We start from the raw sequence: 13,480 nt of genomic DNA on the forward strand, positions 1-13,480 counted from the left end.
TAAAATGATGCTATATCATACATTATTAATAATAACCAACAATGTGTAATACATGTTTAGGTATGAATCCATTAGGAAGATGAACAAATATATATCAGTCCTAAAATAATGTCCTAATTTGTCCTGTGTTTATGAATGGGGAAATCCGTGTTTAAAGCAATTAGAGGTTTATAAAAACCTTGGATTGACGGCGGGTAAAGCATTGAGCACGCTTGGCACTGAGGAATTCTGTTGCCGTCTATGGCAAAGGAGAAGACCCTTTTTTGCCCTTTATTGGTTTCGGCAGTTTGTGGAATCATACAACCAGAATGGTACAGGTATACAGACCTCCAGGGTGGGGGCAGCACGATGCACATAGTCCTGGTTGGCAAACACTCTGGTTATTATTGTTATCTTTAAAAAATAAAATAAAATAAAATAAATCTCCTTTGTTCTCTGTCAGTTCACTTTCAGGCAGTTTTGAGGCATTCTGTCATTTATTTTCCTATTAGCGATAGCAGACTTCGGAAATCTCCATGGCAAGTTCCAGACATTCACCAGTCTCGTGGCAGGACTCAAAAATGCTGCAATCAATGTCACAGTCACAGTTGCAGTCGTTGTTGGTGTGGTCTTCGTTGGAGGTCTGGTAGTATCTATTGTATGGACAACAGGTATCTGTCAGCCAATGTTCACAGGTATCAGGCAGCATTATAAGAAAGTCCCAAAACTGGCAGAACAAGCAGGCCAGGATAAGCGTTGCGCATTCATCTAAGGAAAAGGAAAAGCAGTGAGACATAAGAGAAAGGGCGTGCGCAATTACCCAGGTTCAGGCTGGTGTGACTACACAGAAATGAGATGCAAGACAGCACGCAGGGCAGGCTAAAAATACATTGATGATAACTACTCCCATAAAGTCAAGTGAAAGGATCTATTTTCTGTGTTGTTTGTTCTGGAAAAAGAACAGCGGCATGAAAATAATTTGAATGAAGATATTCTGCGGCAGTGAATTTCAGAGGAACAAGTACTCTGAACCAACTTTACGGTTGAGACCTATGAATTCAAAGGTCTTTTTCAACCTAAGTGATTCTGTCATTCTGTACTCCTAAAGTGTTTGGGCTACAAATGTCAGCACAGGAGTGCACCTCATGCAGCAGGGATGCTCTGCTGGGGGGTTGCAGCCTTGCAGGGGTCTGGAAGTGCTGCTGTTTTGCGATGCCACATGTGCTACCTGATCAACACACGTGACATTGCAGTTTATTTTCTTTTTCACAAGAGTTTGCAATTAAAGATAAAATCATCAGGCGGCTCCTGCTATTTCTAAAAAGGTAAAAAAATAATAAAATCCACAAAAATAACCCCAAAAATCTTTCAGGGGCATTTTTGTCTGCACACGAAGAGTTCGGAACTGAATCCTTCTCCTTTAAACAATTCCTTTTTGGGCTGTAGGTCCGTTATGGTCTGAGTCAATCCTTGCTGGAAGTTGGTGCACAAACACCCAAAGCTTTTGTGGAGAGTGGATGAGTCCCTCAGACTCTCCGGGTCTCGTTCTTACTTTTCTACCTGGTCAGTCTGGATGGATGGGGTAGCGCGTCCCTGGCTCATGAACTCGATGTGGCATCTGCATAGGGACTGAGACGATCTCATGAACACGACCAAATCCACACACACAGGGGACAAAAAGAGTGCAGATTCGTCATGTGCTTATAGTTTGGGTTTCTGTAAGTAGTCTGTTTCAGTAAAAATGTTTAATGACAGCTATATTGCCCAACCAAAGCCAGTGAATATTCCTGAAAGCTTGGTCACTGTGACAAAAACTTTGTGTTATATTTGTTCCCTTCACAAATCAACTAATTAACTCCCCACCGTTCAATCGACAGCATCTGGGGAGGCTGCCTCCGGGTGCAGCAGGGCTCGGAGCAGGTGTGAGATTCTGACGGTGTGAATCCAGTTGGAGCGCCAAGACCCAGACCTTTCAATTTTTTTTCTTCCCTCCTTGTTTTTGGAAAGGAAAAATGCCTTCAACAATATGAATGCCTTTTCATTGGTTCTTTCAGGAAAACATATGGTTATAACCACATTTCTTGCCCTAGGATGACTAACTGTGAACTCATTCAACTGCATTGGTTCTGTTGTGGCATTTTCTATCTCACGTAACATAAAGTTCACTGCCAGGAAGTTTCCAGAATTATGCTTTTTTTTTCTTCTTCTTCTTTTTAAGAAAGCTTTCTTGATGAAAAACAAAATTAAAAAATCATTCCAGTTTCTTTATTAAAAAAAAAAAAGCAGTTAAAGCAGGTAGCAAGAATAAATAACATGTGATTGAACTTCTTTCTAAGTAGCATATCATCACCAATGCTATCAATTTTAATACTTATTTAAATATGTCAAGATCTATTTAAGTTCAGACAAGCACAACTAACTTCTAAGTCAGTTCTGTAGAATAAGAATGACTAGATTTCAGTGATACTTAGTAAATTCGCGCTTATATTTTTTTCTAACTAAATGAACTGAAATAATTATAAAATTGAAACATTTTATAAGGTGACACTGCTGCATTTAATTGTATGAAATTTGCACTGTAGAAAATGTAATCATGTTATCCAGTAGTCCTTGGTGTAATTAAGAGTATTCTTTCTAGATATCTTACGTTTGTGAAATTTCCTTTGTATACATAGATGTGAGAGGTGAAATTCAAAATTATATATCAATTAAGGATCTTTCAATTTTTTTTTCCCTCTCCAAAGATCTGTTTTCTAACAACAGGGTTTTTTTCCTGAGTACGTTAACCATAATGGTGCTTATGTAATCTGGAAGGAATAGATATGATTCTTAGGGTTTCATCCAGGAAAGAGAGCACACAAAAAGCAGAAGATTTTAATAATAAAGTAATGTTTCAGCACAGAGTCTGTGATGTGCAGTAAAGATGCTTTTAAATTCCCATCAGAGCACACACCATGAACTGTGATAATGGATGTAACACATTTCGAAAAATCTGCATGTGTGAGGCTTTTTTGTCCTGTTTTAAGTGGGGTAATGTATATAAATAATAGATATTAGCAATTAAACATCCATTCCTATGCATTCATTTATATATTTGAAAATAAATTAGCCACAAACTACTTAAAAGAAGATGCGATCTCCTGTTTTCTCCTCTGTTTTCCCTGCTGTTTGTGAAACGGCATTTCTGCGTTTATCTCACCGAGAACAACGACCTCGGCTCTCATTCTCCACATTAGTAGGTTAATTAGCACAAAAGAAGAACTTCTAATAATTTTGCCGGCCCGCCTCATCTCCACATTTTCCTGCTCTTGTTTGGTGGCTGTCAGCTCACCCAGGTGATGCCCTGGGCAAAGCCGGTGCAAAGCTCGTTGAAGCCACGGTGATCACCCTGGGTGAGACCTATGAGCTTTGGATCCGCTCCTCTCTGAGCGCAGGGAACAAAATAATCGCCGATTTCCGCAGCTATCGCTCTGTCTTCAGAGGTTCTCCATGCACCAGCGAACAGGATTTGGCCTCGTGTGTGTGGAATAAGCAGTAACTTGTCAGTAGAGTGAGCAGAGTATGCAGTGACAACCACAAATCTGGCTTCCTTTGGTTTTCTTGGCTTCCGTCCAGCCCTTAACATTATTAATTGAGCACAGATTGGTTTTTTTGTTAATTTCCTTCACTTTTAGCTTTTTTAAGGAGTATGAAATCTGTTATTTGCATCACATGGTACACACCTGTGTGCCAGTAATGGTTGAGGGGCCCGATCCGGTAGTCAGCAAACTGAGAAAATAGTGAGTGTCTGCACTAGAGAACGAGTCCCTTAAATGAAATAAATACTTCAGATCCTTCATTGAAATTAAATGTTTTCTAATAGATGTATCAGAGACATCCTTTTTATTACAGGGTCAGTAGTACAACAGAGATGGTAATGGTTCCTGGAGAGCATGGCGGTTTATTGTGTTGATCTGTATTTAGAAATTCTTAATTTAGGAATTGTTAAATGATATACATGATAGATCCTAACTCCATTTGATATAACACACTAAGTCATTATTGCAAAAGGCACACATAAAAAACTTGAAAAATGCTTCACATCCACTGGAATAACCAGGAATAGATAGTTCTTGGCATAATTCCACGGAAATCGGGGATGTTATATCACTTAGATTAGCAGGAGTCTGTAATGAGTGTCCACCACCCGTTCTATTCCTCAACTCTTGGTTATACTGCTGCCTCTGAAACTCTTACAAAAATGATGCAGGTGTTCGGCTCTTCAACTTGGGCTTTTACACAGCAGAAAGGATCAGATCCTCTTTGGAAAAGGTAAGACGACTCCGATCATTAGCCCCGGAGCAAGCGGTGGTTTAGCAATGTTCATTTGTGACAATGCACTTGACCTATTGGGCGTCTGCTGCAATTTTGGTTTGCAACTATCTTTCACAGCGCTTTGTTGCTTCTTCAAAATGCAGAGCACACTGAACTAACCAGAAGTCCCATCCACGTGTATCCGCCTGGCCCAGCCATCAGAGACAGTTTTCTGCAGAAGCAGGTCAGAGCATGAAGGGATCTCCTCACCCACATGGGTTTTGCAGTGCAGTCAGCGGAGGGAGGATGGTGATGGGTGAGCAGAATGGTGGGGTTGGACGTAACGGTCTATACAAGAACCGCATATACAAGTCCATAGAAGTAATATGCTGAGCACCAAACACAGCATCTGTTCAGCAACCACGGCAGCTGCTGCAGTACCAACGGCAAAAGCAAGAGCCTCTGCTGTTGGGCAGAAATGTGTCCACGCGAGACATTCTGTTTATGTGATACCGACACTAGCACCTCTGTGCAAACGCTCATTACAAAAGTACAAATGCTCTGACCTGCTCTTCTATGACTCTAATATCATTGACAATTTAAGATCACCTTCTACAGGTTCTCATCTATCACAAAAATGCCTGCAGGGCAACTTAATGCTGCTTTTGGCTATGTTCTGGAACCTCCTGTTCAGCGTGTAAGCATTTATTTCAAAAGTTAGATACACATAGTGCTCTTGCAATGGGCATTATTTAGAAATCAGCTTAAATGTGATCTGTTTTATAAAACATACCGTCACTGTCTCTCTGATGTACTGATGCGTCATCTTCAATGTAAGTGAATTCTCTGCATTTCTCCAGGGAAGCGATGGATGATGTACTCGCGTCTGACAATTTCTTCTCATTTTTGGTACCCTTTGATGAAGCGTCTGTGATGCTGAATTCTGCGACAGAACTCATAACAATATCTTTCATAGGCTTTTCATCTGTATGTTTTTCATTTGTAAGCTGGTTATCTGCTGGGATTAGGAATAAAACAGACTTGTTTGCAATACTGAGAGATCTAAAAGAATAACGTATGCAGAATTTCCAAGCCTACAGTTGTTTACTTCCAAGGCCTAACCCTACTTACCTAATGATTTCAGTCTCTTTAGGCAAGTAAAGTTCATTCATAGTATAAGCATTTGTGAACTTGCATTCCAAGGTTTTCTCTTAAACCCAGTGGACTTTGAAGCTAAATAATAATTCACTCCCACTGGGTGGGTTCAGGGTAGGAGAGAGGAACAGAACTATTGCCTCAGTCGACACCCATTTCAAGTGTGATATACTGACTTCAATTTGTGATGTAAAAGAAAGCAAAAAAGAAAAAAAAATCTTGCGATTTTTCAACAGCAGCTCTGTTTCCCTAAATTTACAGCCAACAATGTGTGGGTAGGTTGTACCTAGATGCAGATGTGCCAGCTCGCCATGGCTCGTAGTCTAGTAGCAAAGAAAGCCAGATGGTCTTTGTTTAACATCCAGATTCGTTATTTCGTAACTTCATCCACACTTGTGTTGTTGGCCTGGAAGTCAACTAGAAGATGGGATACTTCACATGCTGTCAGCGTGCCAGAGAGGCAGCTCAAAAACCAGAGGGAGAGCTTAATTTTAAGCCCCAACTAGGGGAAAGGTTAAGAAGAGTTCTGAGCTCAATTTATTCTCAAAGAACTTCTCAGGCACAGATAAACATGGGTTGATATATAGTTTCACTTACTCTGCGAAGTGATCAAGAGGCCAAGAAACACAGTCATTCTCTCTATGGTTGGGATGATAAAACCTCATCAGTTCTTATCTACAGCTGATTAACTCCTGCACCTCACATCAAGCACAGCCTCACTTTTTATCTTACTTAAATCTGGTGATATGCTTGCTCTTGAGCTATATACAGAAAATCAATCTTTACAAACACCTCAGTTTTGCAAACATTACTTTCTGAGAGGAACAGTAAGTCTGCTCTCCGCTGCAAGGAGCCAGGAGAGAGACCCTGCATATCTCTTGTTTTTCAGGTACCTCTGACCCCTGACAGATATTAAAGAAAAGCCAAGAAAAGGTTGATAGAGAGTGAAACCTTGTTGAGACTGCAGTTGTGTCCTATGGTATCCTTGCAGCCAAAAAGAGGAAACGTGGATGGGATGGGTGAATTGTAAGGTAGGTGAAAAACCACCGGGACCATTGGGCTCGAAGTAGGGGGAAACAAGGATTTGAGGTCTAACTGGTACCTGGAGCAAGTCCAGTGAAGGCCAGCAAGGTGGTGAGGGGTCTGGAGCATCTGATGTATGAGGAGAGGCTAAGGGAGCTAGGCTTGGTTGGCCTGGAAAAGAGAAGGTAAAGAACAGTGCTGGATGCTGTCTTCTGCTTCATAACGAGGGTGATGGAGAAGCCAGAGCCCGACTCCTCCCAGCAGTGCACAGAGGTAGAAGGACAAGAGGCCACGTCACAAGCTGCATCAAGAGCAATTGGGATTGCATATGGAAACAAATTCTTCATCATGGGAGGAGTACAGCACTGGGGCAGCCCCCGGTGAGGCTGGGGAAGTGTGGAGAGCTCAGCTGGGCACGGACCCCGGCAACCTGCTCTTACTGCGGAGTTAGCCCTGGTTTGAGGCAAAGGCCAGACGAGGTGACTTCTAGAAGTTCCTTCCAAGCTAATTTTTCTATGATTCTATTTACTTACAGAATGTGTGAGCAATTCACTTAAATTTTTTACTCGTAGTCAGATTCCATGCTGGTTTAGAACATCTTCATGCAGTGAAATACGTAGAAGCAGAAAAGCTGGGTAAAGGTTAGCAGAGTAAGACCTTGGGAGAGGATAAGAAGGAAAATTAAGCTACCATTTTCATTTAAAAATGAAATTTTTAAATTTCATTTAAAAATGTGTGTTGGCAGATGTTTTGGCTTGATTTTGAACTTGTAATAACGACAAACTCTACTACGAAGGAAATGTGGTTTTTCCCTGTGCTGGAGAATTTACAGGTTGGCCGTAGGCAGGGAGTGACCGGTGGGATAGAGAGAAGTGGAGGGAAGGAAACAATAAGACGGCAGTGGCTCAAAGAGGAGTCTCAGAAACTTGTAACTGTCAGTTTTTGTGAGTGTTATGATGAAGGAAAGCCACAGGCAAGACTTGGGAAGGGCAGGAGAGGCGGTGGCTCCTCCGGCTGTGAGCAAGTAGTGCAAAGCACAGCGGTGTTCGCCTGCAGGTTGTACACTTGGTCATAGCAAACCAGCATCCCGTGCAAAGCACATCTGATTTTACCCATCTTTGATAATTTATTGATGGTTTTCCCCCCATAGTAAGTAAATACAGCTTTTTCTTTTTCTCTTCTGTGACTTCTTGGCCAGCCTCTCGAGTCCAAAATGTGAAAATTCATGCATTTTGGATGTACTTACAAGTGCAGTAACCACTGTTTTCCTGTGTTTATAAATCAATGACATACCATAATTTTTCCTGCACTTTCATTCGTTAACATACTTTCTCCAGGAAAAGTTGTGCTGATTGAAGTGGCAGAGCTCTGGAGGAAGCAATGTCCGGCTTATGCATTGGATTTATATAATAATTGATTTGTGAGTCCAAAATACACATGCCCCACCTGTTATTCAGGTGCCAATCTTACAAATGGATCTTGTTTGTCCAGGCTGAGAGTTACAAACAGGCTGAGCTGTTGAATACACACAGATCAGATTGAAAGGCCTCGGCAAGAATGACGTTTTCTATCATTTTCCACTTTCAAAATTGCCCCAAAAGTCTAAACTGGATATATTTTAAATTGCAATGTATCTGTTGAGTTCCCCATTTCTGCAACAATACAATGGCCCACAGAATGCATTTACGCATTCAGCAAACGAGACTGAAAGAAATCAGACGCAAGTAATCAGTAAATGCCAGACTAACATTTACTGTATCCACCGACTTCTACTATTCATGCTTCGAGTCAATTTTTATTCTTGAAGTGCTGTTGAAGAGAAATCAAAACCAGAAATAGAAAGGCATAGACATAACCTGAATTTTTCAATACAGCACCATCAAACAAAAGGGTAACAAAAGCTGTCATTCAAGGACTCTTCTGTTTGTTAAAGCACACTACATCTTTGAAAATACAGTACATTTTAGTGTCAGACTCTTAGTTTGAAAAGCTCCCTTTAAGTAATGTTATACTTGTCTTGTACAGCTAGATCAAGTCTTCATGCAATCACCGTAACAAGCAACTTGCTATGACAAGCGAGATCCTTGCTTCCAGAAAACAGTGCGATAGAGGCTAAAGCAGTGCACAATTATAGGTCTCCATTTCATTTTATGCAATTACCTTCAGTTCAGCTGTGAGCCCATCTACATTATGTCTTTTATCAATTTAATGTTTGCACAAAGTGTCTAAAGAAATAAAGATTATGCTAGACCAGCATAAAAAAAAAAAGCGGTTAGCACTTTTTTTTTGGTCTTTTATAGTTTGCGGCTGCATGGAACAGTAGTAGGTTGAGACTTTGAAACAAATAAGTGGAGCCAAATAGACTTTAAAATATATTGTGTACAACTGATATTATTTATGATTTCTGTTAAATGAGAATGTAAAAGAAAATAATTTACAATTAGAGATGGGCAGAGGGTCAAACTTTGTTACTGTCTTTTAAGAGCCTGTATTCAGTTTCGGATATCCACAAATGTCTGTGTTTTTAATGTGTAGAAATCATCCACAGAAGTGAATTAAAAGGGAAAAATAAGTGTATCATGATGAAGAAAGCTCAGATTATTCAGCGCTAGACTGCGAGGAAGAGGGAGCTAGAGGTAAACCCCCACAATGAGCCATTTTTAAATAGTATTGTGAAGTAGCAACTTTCTTCCTCACGCGGGGAAGCTGGGGCTTGCCTTGGCTGCTGCAGTGGAAGACTGGGATCATTCACCCGTGTTTGTATTACAGATAGGTAGTCTCAACACCCACATGAAATTTCTATTTGTTTTTTTTTTTTTTTTTTTTTTTAAAGTTGGGTTGTTCAGGCAGCTGACTACAGTGTCTAAATTCATGAAGGCACGAAGTAAATCACTTGCTTTCCACTGATGCCAGTCCCAGATCCCCCCGGTTAATGGCGAGGAGCAGTGATACCAAGGCTGCTGTTTACAGTAGGTCCCCTGACATCTCTTTCTTTTCACTGGCTTAGGCACAAACCAGGGTCTTGCAGCCCTGGAGAATAGGAGGCTGGAGTTTCCTAGCACAGTTTTGAAATTAGCTTTCATATAGTGGCATATAAGGGCTCTAAGTCTGATTTTGGCAAGGGACAGGGGGTGGGGGGGAAGGCGCTCTGTTCTGCTGGATGGGGACTGCAGCAATATGGGTAACGCCAAAGAGCTGTTAGGAACGCCAAAGAACTGGCTAGGGGGAGTTGCCACTGAAAGAGAAGGAGAACTGCTCTGTCGCCCTACGTAGGGCTCATAAGCATCTTGCAAGCAAAGGACAAGGGAGCCTGCGGCTCTGCTCGCCGGTGGCATTTGTTCCCAATCCATCCTGGCAATGGCCCTTTGCCTCACCCCCCTGTGACAAGGAGTCCCAAGGGTTAACGGTGAACTGTGTGGAAAACTCGAGCAGTTTAGGATGTGTGACTTTTTAATTTCACCGTGTTCGTGTATCAGTGCTGCGAAGGAACCAAAGGAACGCCTGGCTGATCTCCCTGCCATTCGTTATCCCGTGCACCGCTGTCGCTACCTGTCTATTTAATATATCACGTGCTCGTCACTGAAAGAGCTGCGTGCCATGTTCATTCAGTCCTGAGAGGAAGCAGGCAGAGCTACATCAGATCTGATGGATGATAACTTGTACGTATAAAGGCTTAAACCGAACTCACTTGGTTTGAAAAGACTCATCGTGAAGTGAAACCCAAACCCCAGGTTTCAATGGCCATGTTTCAGAAAAGAAAAAGTAAAAGGAAAACCAAAATACTTTTGCTTGCTAATCTAAAGGACACAATTTGTCTGCCAGCAGGAATGGGAGGGGATGCCAGAGGTATCTCTGCACGGTGTGACACGTGCATGGGGCCAGCAGCTTACCTGGATGGTCCTCGCTGCTCGGCGTCACCCCAGGGAGTGCCGGTAGAGGCAGGGAGCTGGTGCAGCTGTCTTGGTGGAAGAACAAAACAACATTGCAGAGGGACACTGTAAATAGATGTGGTTTGGCATATGCATCTCCCACAGCCGCTTAGCGACAGTCATTGACTTCAGGAGTTGTTGCTTTGGGGGCTAACAGAAGCAAGCGCGCTTCCTTGTGAGGGGAGGTTACGTGGGATGGTGCACTGTTTCTGTTACCCTCTGTCTCACTTCTGGAAAGGAAGCCAAAAGTAAAACAAATTGCTAAGAGAGAAAGTTTCACCTGGGAAGACGGTAAGAGGATCTCTTGCAAACACAGAAGTTCCCGTTTGAAGTATGTACAGAAAATTTGAGGGCTGGGAGGTCTGCAATGGAATGTGGGGTATCATCCATACCCAAACACCCCGGAAACCTTAGAGGAGGTTCTCAAATCATCAGCAAAGGTGGAGAGAGGAAGCTAAAGCTCCAACCTCTGCAGCTTAGCCATCTTGACGGACAAGAGGCCCAAGGTCCTTGTGGTGGCAAGCCCAGGTCCCCACATAGGTGCTGAGCTCCTCCACCTCTGCTGTGCTTGCCAGGCCATCCACTCCACGCGTAGGACTTGGAGGCTTAAACCTTCCTTCCTTCTCTCTCCCAGGGTCGTGAAGTAGGAGGGGGTGTGGGATTATCCCTACAGCAAGGGCAGCAGATGGAACAAACTCCATGGGAACTGCTCTCATCCACGTAGGAGAGGCCAAAGGGAGAGCGGGTGTCGCAGGCGACCTGAAGCAAGCTGCTCTAGACTAATGATATGTCATGGGTGCTTTCATAGTTTTGTGCCCATTACGTTTTGCTGAGCTCAGGCATAAGGATACAGGGGATTTAGAGACTGTTTATTTTTGTTGTAAGGAAACAGGAAATAGTACACAAGGCTATAAATATATATTGGGCTCCATATGACATCATGAACTTGTGCAAGTGCTTCTCTTCTGATTTATGATGATGGACTGGTAATTCACAGGAGCTTTGGGTTTATTTTATTTTGCTGTTGCAGTAACAAAGCTAATGGTGCAATCCCTGGAGGGAGTATTTTATCAATACTGAATTTTTGACCTCATTGCATACGTTTTAACTTCATGAATTAGTGACACAGCTGACTGTAAAGCCTTCTATAGGCTTATTATAAATCTATCACAGGACTGGCAAAAAAATTTGGCCCAGATCCTAAACCCTGACAGGCATGTGTTGATGGACTGCATAGCAAGCACTTCCACTAATATTTCTCACTAATTATACCATATATTAAGAAAAATGAATGAAGCCAATGTTTATATGCAGCTTTAACTGCTTTTGATATAAGAAAGTAACAGAATCACTAATAAATTTTCACCTTCAACATTTCTATTCATTATAATTTTTACCATGATGAATGAAGTTAGAGCTGGAGAGGGAGGGGGTTCATCTTGAAATCTGTTCAGTGAATGACTGAATTTACTTCCCTTCCCCAACTTGTGTTGAGGAAGGAGGGAACAGATGGACACAGGAAGAAGAGGGAGGCGAGTGCGGAACGAAGGAGATGGGTGAGGAACAGATGGAGTCGGGGGAAAGCGAAGAGGAGAGTCAGCAAGGATGGTGGGAAAGTTTTCCACTTGACCTTGAGTTGAAATGAAGGTGTGCGTACAGCATGGGGCAGCTAGATTTTGGGATGCAGCCTTTTTTCTCTCTGTGGCACTCATGCCTCAAAGTCTTGTGGACCATTCCAGCAGTGCGGGCCATCCCAGGGGATCTGCAGAACCAGAACCTAGATTTTCCTGAGGGGACGGCTGCTGCAGAAGGGCGTCTGCACCGTGTTCAAGTCCCATAATGGTAACGGCAGAGGAGAAACGTGTGCAAATGCAGTACCCGAAATGGGTTGGGATGCGGTAAGTCTCCCAGGCGTACCAGCCAACCCAGAAACTGGAGCTTATGATTTTGAAGAGGTATCCTACGCCCTGTTTGTTAGAGTCTGATAGCCACAATACTCAAAGTGATTTATGATTTTCCCTGCTTAAATTAAGACATTTGAGATGGCCTGATTTTCAGAATATGCTGAGTATCTGCGCTTTAAGGTGTGTTGAATTATATAGCCCAAATCACTAGTAAGTCCTGGAAAACCTTGATTGTAATCTCAGTTCTATGAAATTGCCAGCATATAGTCCATTGGTTCTGGCTTCGCTAGCTGAAGAATGGAAGAGGTGAAAGTTAAATATTGGCCATGTGTGTCATTCCCTTTGAAGAAAATGGGAGCCATGTGCACTCACCTAACAGCAAAGTTTGGCCCCAACTATGATTTCACAGCTGGGCCCTAACTTCAGGAATGCCAAAGCACTAAATGACTCAATTGGAGTAATCTGATCAATGCTGTATTTTCACTGTGGATTTAAATTGCATGCACAGCAAGAGCAGAGTTAGTTTTCTTCTCTCTCAAAATCACTTTTCTCTGCAGATTTGATAGCATAAATATGAAGTTTTGCTCTCATCACACAAGTAAGTGAAATGGCAGAAAACGTATGTCAAATAAAATGCACAACATTACGTCCTTTTTACTTTCTGGAGGCTGTTTAAGAAAATGGCTTCATTAATTTTGACTGAATAAAAGGTTCCTTTAAGGGGTTTCAATAGGTGACATGAAAAATGTTAATACGAATGATCAAGACAATGGAGGTTAAAACTGTTTTGAAAATATGTTTCTTTTATAGATCTCAGCTGTTGGAAGAGTTACAGAATAAATATACGGTAGTGCTGACATTCAGCGCTGTTTCATCTTAGCGAAAGAGTTTTTAATAAAGAAAATTCTTTTCAAGGAATGCTTTCTGCAGCCAGTCTTCAAAAAGAGGTTTTCCCCCCTCCTAGTTTAATAAAATTAAAGTAATTTATGTCATATTGATATGTCGATATGTTTTTCAATAAACTTTTTCACAGAGATTTTTTTTTTAAATTCTCTTCACTTTAAAAATTATAATTATATGTCTTCCTCCCACTTTGAAAATGGCACAAGGTGCTCATTTGCAGAGCTCTACTGTTCAAATCTTCACTGAGAATAGAAATGTCATGACTCAGTTAACAATGCTTTATTATTCACATTG

The 13,480-nt window shown here is 41.8% G+C and overlaps 1 protein-coding gene across 1 annotated transcript in view; it reads right to left on the bottom strand.

Annotated features, from left to right (window-relative positions):
• Positions 1–487: 487 nt before the first annotated feature.
• MDFIC2 (MyoD family inhibitor domain containing 2) overlaps positions 488–13,480 on the bottom strand; it is a gene marked incomplete at both ends in the record, with an annotated part of 47,031 nt that continues 34,038 nt past the window's right edge. The window contains 2 exons of the mRNA XM_082487816.1: positions 488–747; positions 5,066–5,287. Coding sequence (XP_082343942.1) covers positions 488–747; positions 5,066–5,287 — 482 coding nt within the window. The remainder of the gene's footprint in view (positions 748–5,065; positions 5,288–13,480) is intronic.

Source organism: Vanellus vanellus (assembly GCF_965231255.1).
Source record: "Vanellus vanellus genome assembly, chromosome: 9".
Taxonomy (NCBI): Eukaryota; Metazoa; Chordata; class Aves; order Charadriiformes; family Charadriidae; genus Vanellus; species Vanellus vanellus.